General features: G+C 38.1%; 1 protein-coding gene across 12 annotated transcripts in view; it reads right to left on the bottom strand.

Moving 5' to 3' along the window:
* The window catches only part of DNAH8 (dynein axonemal heavy chain 8), a 343702-nt gene that overhangs the window by 126330 nt on the left and 203805 nt on the right, over nt 1–13567 (bottom strand). For all 12 annotated transcript variants that reach the window (XM_055263328.2, XM_063632277.1, XM_063632276.1 and 9 more), the window contains 7 exons: nt 12723–12899; nt 10688–10855; nt 9951–10166; nt 6566–6703; nt 4609–4736; nt 3603–3774; nt 1552–1707 (listed from right to left, as the gene is read on the bottom strand). In XM_055263328.2, coding sequence (XP_055119303.2) covers nt 1552–1707; nt 3603–3774; nt 4609–4736; nt 6566–6703; nt 9951–10166; nt 10688–10855; nt 12723–12899 — 1155 coding nt within the window. The remainder of the gene's footprint in view (nt 1–1551; nt 1708–3602; nt 3775–4608; nt 4737–6565; nt 6704–9950; nt 10167–10687; nt 10856–12722; nt 12900–13567) is intronic.

Here is a 13567-nt window from a genome sequence, read left to right as displayed (position 1 = left end):
GATAAAGCTAAGATCAGAAAAAATAGCAGCATTCATGGCCAAGTGATACAGGAGCATGCATTGAGCTAAGGATGTCCAGGCAAGGTTCCAAGAATAAGATGAGCAGGAAGATTGAAAGCCAGGGGAGCCAAGGGGAATGGGGCCAGGGACAAGTTATAGTTGACCTGGCTGCAGAAACTAAGAACAGAAGTGTTCTGGTATACCACATTTGTGCACCCCTGAAAATGTGGCTCCTAAGAAGCTTTGTGGAAGTGGACACTATTTCTTTTAACTCTTCTCTTCTATTTACACTGCCTGGTCCATTCTAGGATTTCTCTGGGTTTTCTTAGTAAACATAGACTGATGTATCGTGTTCTGCAGTATTGATGAGGTGGGGTATTAAGGTGTGCTTCCCAGCACTGGGCTGTATCCACTTGCATGAAAAGCACTGATCTCAGGAGGAAATCTTTCAATAATTTCACCACTTTGTTATGGCTTTTTGTAAAAAGAAACTCTTTATCTAACTAAGGAAGATCCCTCCCAGTTTGCTGGAAATTTGATCATGAATGGGCATTGAATTTTACCAAGTGCTTTTTTTCATATTCATCAAGATGACCACATTATTTTCCTGGTTCTTTTTTTCTATAATGATGACACACTTTGATTAATTCACTTAAATTCAATAAATATCAGAATTCCTACTTAAAAAGAGCAGTGCAGAACATGTAAAGATGAATAAAACTTGGCCAAAAAGGAGTTCATGGTACAATAGAAATAAAAGATAAATGTGCAAAGAACAATAATTTAAGTCAGATTCTAAGTCCACAACAGAAGTGCAAACAAGACATTGTGAGGATTCAGGACAGGCTTTATTGAGCTCGGGACACAGAAAAGTCTTGATGGAGGTAGTGGTGGATGTTGACTTTGAAGAATATCTGAGATTTTTATCTGGGATATAAGTGGAGGTAGAGAAAGACATTTTGGTTAGTAGAAATAGTATAAGCAAAAATATGGGGACAGGGGGTTTAGAGCACTGGGAACAGTGTCTAGAAAACACTGAATATCCCACACTGGTAGCTGAATTAAAATATCAATAGTAACAGAATCCCTAAGGGAGTCAGGAATGTTGGAATCCTGCCCTTGTCTACCCTCACCTTCAAATTAACACCTTATTAGATGCAAGCACCAAAGCCGGACTCAGTAAGCTACGTAGTACCAAGAGCCTGAGCAAGGTTGGCATGAATGGTCTTGAGCTGAGGGATCACAATGTTCTATTTGCCACTTTCCTATAGACCCAAACCCAAGGCCCGGAACAAAAGCCAGATTCAACATTAGCAAAAGCAATGAAGTCAGGGAAGTGTACAAAGAGAGGGGGAGGGAGGATCCAAAGAGAGTACAAAAGAGAGAAAAGAATCAGAGCTGTTGCCCCAAATTGCTGTTACAAAACTCAAGAGTGTGAATTAGCAAACATTTGTCATGGAGATGACAATTTTATGACTGCAGATTCAATCGAAATTTTGAAAAAGTTTCATGATTTCAAGATTACTTTCCCCTGCACCAAATGCTACATACCTGCAAATCATTTTGTTTTTCCTTTGATTTAATCCAAGTTTTGCCTTGAGTTTGTGGGTCTATGAGGAGTGGGTATCTGGTGGCCTTTGTCACAATAATGCCATTCTGAATTGAGAGATCATCTCCTGGTAATCCCTGTAGCCCCCACTCACCAATCTGAACAACAGGAAATGGATATCACCATTCAAAGGAGAACAGGAATGCTCCCATTAGTAATTAAAAGTACCGTAAAGTAAAATAATTTAAAATGTGGACATTATTTTCCTTTGAGACTATGCAACTTGTACTTTGAAAAAGGCAAACTTGTAAATGTGAACCAAATAACATTCACATTAAAAAAAACAAATTTATTATCTAATGAATCCCTTCTTTAATTACCCAAGACAAGGTTTATCCTTTTGCATTGTATTTTCATATTTAGGGGAATCACAGTAAGTTGATTGCATATTAAACCTGATTTGGGGTTAATGGAGATAGTGAATATAATGAGATATCAGAGAAGAAGGTAAGTCCCAGGCAATTAGCCCGACAGCTTCCTCTTCCGGCCCTTTGGTTCTGCCCACATGGTGTACGGGTGATTGCATAGCTGGAGATAAATGAGATGAGTTATTATATTGGTAGGAGCTCATCAATGACACTTTTGTGAATATTTCCTTCTCCAAATTTAGAGGGGATTGCCAGCCTCCCACCACGTGATCAGTAAAATCACCGGGACAGGCACAGTGGTTCATGCCTATAATCCCAGCATTTTGGGAGTCTGGGAGGCTCACTTGAACCCAGGAATTTGAGGCTGCAGTGAGCCATGATCACACCACTGCACTTCAGTCTGGGCTACAGAGCAAGACTTTGTCTCTAAAAAAATAAAATAAAATAAAGTAAAATAAAATAAAATAAAATAGAATAATCGGAGATCCAATGAGCCAACCAGCCTCCACCTTTGTTAAATTATCCCAGGACCCCCAAAGGCCATAATTAATAAAGAATATTCTGGCCCACTTTGCTTCACTAGTGCCCAATGCATCTCCAACACATAATCTATTCCCTGTAAGGGTGAATTCAACAATGTTCGAATTGGAAAAGATTAGTTTTTAACTTTTAAATACAGATAACATGAAATTAATAGCTTGGCATCCCCTAAGGAAACAGCAACTGGAGAGCAGATTTGCAAATCAGAAAAGCAACTCATGAATACAAATTGCCTGGAAAGCATTTATTACCACAGAAGCTCTGCAAGATATACTGGAAATTGACAGTGGCATCAAATTCCCAGCAAGGAAGGTTAGTATGAAGGGACTTGCTATTACTTAGGGTCACCGGAACACGCTATTGTGTTATGTTATTAGACACTAAAAAAGATAGCAAATAATGAAAATAAGGTTAATACCAGCACAGATCATGCCTACATTTGCCTAAAATGTTTGAAAGAGAGTATGACTTCACAGGAGTGGTGTAAATAATGAAGAGTTATAAGAAGAGCCCAGTATTAGCAAGCCGGTATCTCTCAAATGATCTTTCAGTTCATAGCAATACGATTGGTCTTAATTTGGAAGCAAGATTACTTAAAATGCAAAGAAACATTTATACCACAAAGAAAATTATTTTAGAAAAAACTCTTAAGCACTTTCAAAACAATCTTTCCAGTTAAAGAAAAAATTCAATGAACCTGGGTTTCTTTTCTTTTTTTTCTTTTTTTTTTTTTTTTTTTGAGATAGAGTTTCTCTCTCTCTTGTTGCCCAGGCTGGAGTGCAATGGCGTGATCTTGGAACCATCACCTCCCGGGTTGAAGCGATTCTCCTGCCTCGGCCTCCTGAGTAGCTGGGATTACAGGCACCCGCCATCACACCCGGCTAACTTCTGTATTTTTAGTAGAGATGGGGATTTCACCATGTTGGTCAGGCTGGTCTTGAACTCCTGACCTCATGATCTGCCCTCCTCGGCCTTCCAAAGTGCTGGGATTACAGGCGTGAGCCACCGTGCCCAGCCGGGTTTCTTAGTAAGTATGAAATAAAGTGAGATTGAAATTCAAATAATATTGGGAAAGTAAAACTTACAGTTGGGGGATCCACCAACATTGAAATAAGATTCAGGTTTTCTGTGAAAGGAATTTTCCGTGCTCTCAACTCCATTTCCCATTGATCTTTAAGCAAATAGTTCCTAAATATCTGATTGAAAGGACCGAGGTAGGAAAGGAATCCCGTGCACAGCAGAATATCACCTACAAGTCTGTGAAGAAAAAACACACAGCCCCCTCCCCAAAGTGAGTCACCTGACATTAAGGTGTTTGAGAGGTCACAGTTTTGCTCTGTTACTGGGTGAAATCCTTCTTTGCCCCTGCTTAATGCTTGGTAGCCAGGCATGGAAAAGACCGTGCAAAGTGGAACCCTAAACCCAAAAGTGGGTAGAAGTGGCCATATGTGGGGTGGTCAGGAAGCAAGAAAGAAGGCTTCCTCCTGAAGCCTACAGGTCCTGAGCCTTGATACTGTGAGGAAAGTATCTTCCCCCATCCTGTGCCTTGGTCTTGTTCGGATTTCAGTCTTGTGTTAAACCATTTTTTCTTTCCCCTCCCTTTTTATTTATTTATTTATTTATTTATTTATTTATTTATTTTTTATTTTTTTGCCATTTTCTTGCTCCTCTCTCATTCCCCTCTCTTTTAAGTTTTCTAAGGACACCAATAGACACCAGCAGAAGACAGCCTTGCATTTACGACAAACCACTGATCCACACTTTCAAAATCGTTGAGGTGAAGCATAGAGAACCGGAGTGAGCATCTGGACAACTCTGGCAAATCCAAACAATATCAAAAGCACTCTCATACCGAAAACCCACAGTGCTGAACCACAGCTGAGATGTAAAATATTTCACAAAATCTTCTTTGCCCTCTATAGTACTTCACCTGAGAGTGCATGATTTAAGTTGTAAGCACTGTCATAGATGATGGAATTCAGAGATGAACACGTGGAAATGAAGGAGAAAAGCATTTCACCATGGAAATGGACTTTATGTTCCCTAATGCCACAAAGAAAGAGTGATTATGAAGAAGACCCAGACTCTCACCTATTAATCTGAGCTTTGAATTCTTTACTTTGCTGGGTCCACCGGACTTTTTCTCCACTCAGCCCATCGATGAGAGTGGAGGCGGCCTGCATCTTTTTCCGGCACGTATCAGCGTCATTAAGCAAATCCTGCAGCCATAATGGGAGAATGTCTCAAAAAACTTTTCTAAGTGCTTAACACAAACATCCATTATATTCACACATAAAAATACATGGGGGAATTTCTTACTTTGCAAAATAATATAACCTAAAAATACAGTGTGCATTGAAACTTCACATATTAAAATTTGATCATTCATAATATAGTGATTTTACCTTACGAAATTTCAAGGAAATCAATTTTGAAAGACAGAATCCAAATCACATAATTTATCTTTTAATCAGATAAATTAAAATAGTATTTCTAGGCTGGGCGCGGTGGCTCACGCTTGTAATCCCAGCACTTTGGGAGGCCGAGGCGGGCGGATCACAAGGTCAGGAGATCGAGACCACGGTGAAACCCCGTCTCTACTAAAAATACAAAAAATTAGCCGGGCGTGGTGGCGGGCGCCTGTAGTCCCAGCTACTCGGAGAGGCTGAGGCAGAAGAATGGCGTGAACCTGGAAGGCAGAGCTTGCAGTGAGCTGAGATTGCGCCACTGCACTCCAGCCTGGGCGACAGAGCGAGACTCCGTCTCAAAAAAAAAAAAAAAAAATAGCATTTCTATTGAATATTTTCAAAACAGAATCAAATCAAAAAGATTTGCCATTTTGATGTCTTGGATGCAGTAATAATCCTAAGTTCTTTGCCATTTACTAAGTACTTTCTCCTGGAAAAATCCTAGACAACCGTAGCATGCAGCAGCCGGCTTGTATCAACTCATAAGAGCCAATTGTTAAATTTTTAGAGTATATGTGAGCTGGTGCTAAACACAGCCTTTATTAAAAATTAAACTATGTAAGCTTACAATTATTAAAAGCAAAAGTAATAAATAACAAAAGCTTACTTCCTAATTATTTAAATGTTAACATTATCTATGCTTTTGAGGTTAAGACCGTTATATCTGGATGGTGGAAATAGTATGCGATGGTGTACTGCCATGCACCTTTTCCCAAATCTGTGCTCAGTGATGTTACATTGGTAGTTTAAAATTGCCAGTGATGGGAGTATTCACACCACAGAAATCAGCAAATATTACAAATCCGGGCTTTCCTCTCCCCATACGGCACAATAGATTGTTAAACGTTTACCAGACCACCACTGCTTACAACCTATCCCAAGAGGTTATATTAGGATCCCCATTTTACAAACAGAGATAGGTAGATTGCCCCTGTGAGGCCTCTGAGCCAAAGCTAAGCCATCATATCCCCTGTGACCTGCACGTACACATCCAGATGGCAGGTTCCTGCCTTAACTGATGACATTCCACCACAAAAGAAGTGAAAATGGCCTATTCCTGCCTTAACTGATGACATTACCTTGTGAAATTCCTTTTCCTGCCTCATCCTGGCTCAAAAGCTCCCCCACTGAGCACCTTGTGACCCCCACCCCTGCCCGCCAGAGAACAACCCCCTTTGACTGTAATTTTCCTTTACTTACCCAAATCCTATAAAACCATCTCCCTTCACTGACTCTCTTTTCAGACTCAGCCCGCCTGCACCCAGGTGAAATAAACAGCCTTGTTGCTCACACAAAGCCTGTTGGGTGGTCTCTTCACACGGACGCGCGTGAAAGCCCCAAACTACACAATTAACAAATGTCTGAACTGCATCTCAAACCCAATTTTCTAACCCTCAAATCAGTGACGGTACAGCTTGATCAGTGAAAACACAAAAAATAATTTTGAGCACCAAAGATCCAAAACAGGCATGCTGGCCAATATTTTTTCATCACAACCATTCGCCTGATTTCCAAATAGAGCATGCTCTTGTGTAAAGTGTCAGTACACCGTTTTGGGGATTTTTTATATTTAATCTCACCATTTTCTCATTCATTGCTGCATCAAATTTTGCCTGTACTTTATCCAGCTCAGCTTGCTTCTCATCCAGCAGGGCTTGTGCCTTCCCTAACTCAGCATTAGCAACTGCTAACCGGCCTTCCTGCTTGGCCAGGTTGGCCTGAAAAGAAGAAGACGTGGTTAGTGTATTAGCTGCACGAAACAGTCATGATTGTAATTGGTAGATAACACAAATCACATGATTTCTGCACTAGACGGGACTTTCAAGCTCATCTGTTTCAGTGTCTTCAGCTGGGAAAGCAAAGAGTCTTGGAGGGTATTTCATTACTTTTAAATTTTTAATTACTGGCCAGGTGTGGTGGCTCATGCCTATAATCCCAGAACTTTGGGAGCCTGAGGATCACCTGAGCCCAGTTCAAGACCAGCCTAGGCAAAATAGTGAGATCTTGTTTCTATGGAAAATAGAAAAACTAGCTAGGCATGGTGGCATGCACCTGTAGTCCAAGCTACTCTGGAGGCTGAAGCAGGAGGATCCCTTGGGCCCCAGAGGTCGAGGCTGCAGTGAGCTGTGATCACAACACTGCACTCCAGCCTGGGCGACAGAGTGAGACCCTGTCTCAAAAAAAATTTTTTTAATTATTAATGTTCAGTAAGAAAACATGGAAAATGCAGCAATGTATAGAAAGGAGAACAAAAGTTACCCCAATATTTCTCAGACATAACCTGTGAGTATTGTGTTAGGAAGTTGGTAATCGGCATTTTGATTTTTTTCATTTCATTTCATTTTATGAAGGTCCCAAGTCCATCATGAACATTAGTTATGTGACTGCATGATATTCTACGTGTTGGATGTATCATAATTAACCTTTTTCCTATTCATATACATTTCTCCACCTACCCATTTTCAGTTATTACAAATAATGTTGTGATAAATACTATTGGATATGTACACATTTAGGATTGTTACTTTGGTAACAATCCAATTTCAAAGATTCTGCAAGTGAAATTACTGTCACGGTAGTTTTTCATGTTTTTCTAAGTCCTACAATGTGGTAATGATCTGTTCTTGTAAATTTAACATAATCAGTAAAATAATCTAGGCCCAAAGCCTTCTGGGGTAAAAGTTCTCTGATCCCTTTCTTATTTTCATTCTCAATGTTTATTTGAATTTAGCTCCTTTTCCCATAAAACTTTTATGGGAAAGTTTTATTTCATTTAGATTTTCTAATATATTGACATATAACTGTGTAATATTTGCAGCCTGGCACAGTGGCTCACACCTATAATCCTGGGAGCAGTTTGGGAGGCTGAGGTAGGAGGACTGCTTAAGCCCAGTAATTCAAGGCTACAGTAAGCTATGATTACACCATTGCACTCCAGCCTGGGAGCCAGAATGAAACCCTGTCTCTTAAAAAACAATTGCTTTATAACTATTTAAATCTTCACATCTAGAATTATAAGGATTTATCTTTCTATTTTCATTTGTTTTCATTTTCTTCTTGATTAGATTTTCCAGGAATATTTCTTACAGTTTTGTTTTTGCAAAGCATAGGTTCTTAGATTTGCTCATTAATTCTGCTGCTTTTCTCTTCTCTAATTTTTAATGTTTTTTTTTTTTTTGGCTCTATTCTGCTTTCCTTAAATTTCGTGTGTGTGTATGCTTATGAGTGAGTATATACTTTAACTCTTCAGTGGAATGTTTAGTTTCTTTGATGTATGTAAGGGCTAAGAATGTACCATTTTGACCATATCACAGAATCTTTGATAACTCGCTTATTTTCATCATTTCCTAATTAGGAATGACTGACTTCTTTTTAATGTAAACTTTGCAATATTATTGCTTATAATCGGAGAATGAGACCCCAGGATTTTTTGCTTTCAGGAATTTAATCAAGGTCCTCTTTTACTATTGAATATAATTAATTCTTATAAATGTTTCTTGTACTCTAGAAATAATTTCATATTCTTTGTTTATGTTGAAGAAAGTTCAATGTAGTTATTCAACCTGAAAAATAGTACCACGTAAAATTTCTGTATAATTACTAATTTATGCCTAGTCAGGACTGCCTCTGAAATTTACAGGGCCCAGTGCACAATGAAAAATGTGGGGCCCCTTGTTAAAAAAAATTAAGAATCTGAAGAAGGCAACAGCAGAGCATTAACACAAGGCCCTGTGTGCACACCCAAGAAGGTGGCCCTATGCCTACCAGGGGTAGACACAATCTCAAATTACAATGTTATTTTTGTTAATTTGATAGCATGTGCCACAATCTCAAATTACAGTATTATATTTGTTAATTTCCACTGAAAATACTAATGGATTTGGTTTATATAATCAGATGCTATTTTATTTATTGCATAACACATTATTTTAATTGTCTTCACTATGGATCATAATTTTTATCAACAAAGAATAGTTCTTTCCTGATGTGTGTGTGTTTTCTTTTTTTTCTTGAATTCTACATTTATTGTAAGATTTCTCCCTTGGTATCTTTTTGTTGGGGTGTTTTTTTTATATTTTTCCTATCATTTCTCTTTGTTAGAACTTTTTATTTTAAATTGACTTTCTATTTTTCTCAAAGTTCCTCATGCACAGGTTTTAAAGGAGGCAGCCATTTCTCTAAGGCTTATGAAAAACAGTAACCCCCTGCCCACTGACTCATCATTATCCATTCCACAGAGCAACCACTTATAATACTTTTAGCTTTGTGGGGGTGGGGGATTGGGATGGGGCCCTAGAGGCAGTGTGTATCTATCTGAGTGATACATTTCATGAATCCTTGCACTCCTAAGAATGTCATTCTGTTCCCTCATCCATGAAGACCAGCTTTGCCCACTATTGAGTGCCTGGACCCCAGCATTTTCCTCCTCAAAACTCTGCATATGTTTTTTCATTATCTTCTAGTATTTAGGGTTGTGGGAAATCTGCAACATGTTGATTTGTCTTTTGTAAACAACCTTTTAGGTTTTGTTTGATTGCTTCTTAGATTGCATTTAAGGTTCTCCTTCTGTCTTTGAAATTTAAAACATTTCTAGGTGTCAAACCTAATTTTTATAAGTTTTGTTTGAAATACAGTAATCAAATTCAACCTCCAAACCTAATCTCCAAACTTCAAAGAAATGGCAAGTTTTTCTTCTTATGATAGCTTGATTATTATTCCCAAGAAATTCATTTCCTGTGTAAGTTAACACATTGGTTTCAGTCATTTGCCTGCATTGTCAAGAAACATGTAACAGATATAAAAAGAAGGAGAAATTTTGAGAGGACATAGAGAAAAAAGACAAATTTGGTAACAGGGACATCTACCTTTATTAGTCTAAACTACGCATTGTCTTTTAATAGCAGTAATATTGATGATTGATTTTGTGAAACATTGATTTACTGAGAGAAGGAAGGAAACTTTTACCTTCAAAGGCAACACTTCTCTATTGATGCCATAAAATATTGCCATAGCAAGTGTCCAAGACAGGAGACCAGCCACATTCCCACAGACTTTTTTGGCACTTTCAAAAGTATAATCATCCATATTAAAATATGGCTGTAGTAATTCAACAGTCTCTTCATTTATAGTGTCCTTAGGGAACTGCTGAAGGCTCCACAGGAATCCTGTTGCACTCATCAACTGAAAAATAGTATTATAACCTGTAAGTTCTGGAAGAAAATAAATACTTTCTTCCTGAGTTAATATGTACTTCTAAATTGAATTTTCTCAAAGAAGTAACAGTTGATTTGATCTAAATATACAAACTGAGACTATTGGGAGTAGCCAACCTAAATCTGTAAATCACAAATTGTCTTCTGGATTCCATGTGGAAAGAGTAAAGAAAAAAGCTATGTAAGTTTTCTTTCTGGTAAGTGCATCTGAATGCCACCAACCACACAAGCCCCTTTTTGAAGACTGGGCTGGGTTGACACCAAGGCTGTGCCAATACTAGCCACCAGTTCTGGACAGATGTCATAAAAAGAAGGTATTCGGCTTTAAAATCTATCCCTCCTTACATTTGAGGTGATGCAGTTTAAGATAAACTTTTCAATACGCAATGATCAATTATTGTCTGCCAGTTTGTCTGGTCTATATTCAGTGTCCTGGGCTGAGGACACCTGATGCAGCTCATAGGATTGACAAAGATAGATTTTACTTACCTTTAATGACTCTCCCCATGATGGCTTGCAGCAAGGTTTTTCTGGATCCATAGTAACAGGGTCAATTTTCTTTTGAAATAGTAACAGAACACAGTCCATGATTCTCATAATAAGATGTGGTGGTTTTGCAAGTTTCCTGACTGTGGCAATATCATTTGGCTTGATAGTCTATATTTGGGATTAGGGATCAATATTTTGTTTGTTGAGTGGTATTAATAGTTACATGGAAATCTAATACTTTTAAATAATTAAGATAGAAAACTTTAAAACATATTTTCTCTCCAGTTCCAAGATTTTTGCTTAGTGGCTCTTTCATTGTTATTTTGGTATTTCTGTTTGTTTATCTGTATGTATTCTTTTTTTCCCTGTTGCTCCCAATGAATTGCTTTAAAATATCACTATCAGACATTGCCATCATAGGCCTCTGTTAATAAGTCCCATTGATATGTAACATTTAGATAACTTGCATCTTCAAAGCACAGGGTCTATATTATTTGTGGATATTAAGAGAGGATACAAAGCCCTAAATATCAGAAACCTCACCTTCAGCCTTCATTGTGAGGGCTTCCCTGTCTATGGCAGGAGGGGGAATTAGAAGGAGACAAGAGAAGTTACTGTAATATATGGCTCATAAAAGCATTTTTGAAAATTTCTATCCGTTGGCTGGGTTTGGATTAAGACATTGCCTGACCATCAAGGCAAGGCCTGGGAGACCATATGATCAATAACATGTTCTAAGGCGCCTTTGGCTTGGTGGTCTCTCCCTTTTGTACGTTATAGTAAGACCCATAAAGGAAGTGGGGGGTGCAGAATGTGTCCTGGTCATTGTGAAAATTTTATTAAATGATTATCATAGATTTATTCATTCATTTAACAACTGCAGGCATTCTCCCATATAAAACAAAGCAAACCAAAATAGTCTTGTCCTCATAACCTCCTGAAAATAGCACAGAAAATACAATTACCCTACATAAGGATTTCTGCTATGATAGAAGCATGTGAGTGACAGGAAAACAAAGGAAGGCCTCAAAGAAGAACTGAAAACTTCCTGGGAGGAGTGAGGTCTGGGCTCAGATTTGAAGAATGACTCTAATTAGGCAATGAAAGTTAGGAAAAGCATTCCCGGCAGAGGTGGAGGCACGTTTAAAGGTAACAGACCCTGACCATTCTTCCAGAATCCTATACATTTTTCTGTATGACTGGATTGCATTGTGTGTAGGGACAAAATGACAAGAGATAAAGTTCAAGAGATAGACAGGAGCCAGGTCATCAGCAGGAACAGAAGCACTAATATTTATTGAGCACTTTCTATGTGCCTAGCATTTTGTATTAATTACTTTTAATGCTCACATTGATTCTTTAAGGATCAATGAGAAATTATAATCCCCATAGAAACCCAAGAAAGTTAAGTAAATTTACTCCAGATCATCTATATGTACATACATACGTATATGTGTGTGTATTAGCAGTGTGTAAGTATATACATGTGTGTATATATGTGTGTATATATCCACACACATATATATACATGCACATATATGTGTATGTATATGCCTGTGTGCATGTGTGTGTGTGTATTATACATAGACTTTGAATGCAGGTCTGCCTGCCTCCAAAGCTGTGCCCCTTTTGCCTCACAGCTGTGGATGTCTAGCTCAGGACTTTATCCTAAGAGCAGTGGGAACCACAGGAAGATTTTAAAAGGGAGCATGACATAATCTGGAAGGGATGCTGGAGAAACTGAGCAGGCTCTCTGTGTAATCTGAATTTCTCATAGTTTAGGCCACTAACCACTAGCATTATTTCTCAGTTCTCATGGAAGACCAATTTGTGGGATGAAAATAATATAAGAGGTGAGGACTTTAAAAAAAATTAGAACTTAGAAAACTGAATTAACTGACACACTTGTTTCCAGACTCAGAGATTATCAATCACATTAAGAATTCAATTCAGTTTTCTGATGAGTTAATTTCATGTAATGAAACATGATGCCTTCTAGGACTTGTGTTGGAAGGGGTAGCAATGCACTGCTCACATTCAGGGCTGCTTCTGCTTCTTCCAATGCAGGTTTAGCTGCCTCGAGCTTGCTTTCAGCTTTTACTTTTTCACTATCAATTTCATCCACAATTTTTTGGGCTTTGTCTTTTACCTCCTGTACTTCATTTTTAATTTTGGCTGAAGCCTGAGCGCTTACTGTGACTTCTGCTAATACCTGTTAAGTTGAAGAAACACATGAAAGCAAATAGAAACCTTTCAAGCAAAATTCATAGATTTGAATAGTGAGCAAATATTTATTCAACATAATATAAAACACGAATAAGAACAAACTTTTTTCCTAAGTTGTCTATATTTTAAGGTGTATTAAAGTAAATTCCTTTGAGCAGTTCCTCACAGTCTTCCATTTTCAAAGCTTTCCTTAGGCTTAGAATTTATATAAAAATAAATATTTAAAGCTTTCAAAAGAAATAGTATTTTCACTCTACAAATTTCTAGAAAATTAAAACAGTTCAAGTAAGTATCATAAATTAAGGGCAAAAAACCATTTTAAGCCTTGTATAATAACAATAAAAGTAGCTAATCTTTATTGTGTGCTTACCATATATGCCAGGACTATGCTTAAGTGCCTCCCTATGTTAGTTCACTCATTACAGCAACTGGCTAAGGACCAAGACTGAAGTATCTATTCTTAACTGACTCTTGGTGACTGGAAGCTGAAAGTCTGAGACTAGAAGGCTGTATAATAGATAAAAAAGCAGTACATAGGCCGGGCACCGTGGCTCACGCCTGTAATCCCAGCACTTTGGGAGGCCAAGGCAGGCGGATCACAAAGTCAAGAGATTGAGACCATCCTGGCCAACATGGTGAAACCCCATCTCTACT

This window comes from Symphalangus syndactylus, chromosome 23, assembly GCF_028878055.3.
Source record: "Symphalangus syndactylus isolate Jambi chromosome 23, NHGRI_mSymSyn1-v2.1_pri, whole genome shotgun sequence".
In the NCBI taxonomy this organism is placed as follows: Eukaryota; Metazoa; Chordata; class Mammalia; order Primates; family Hylobatidae; genus Symphalangus; species Symphalangus syndactylus.
Note: the sequence above shows the minus strand (reverse complement) of the source record. Positions and strands in the feature narration are given on the sequence as shown.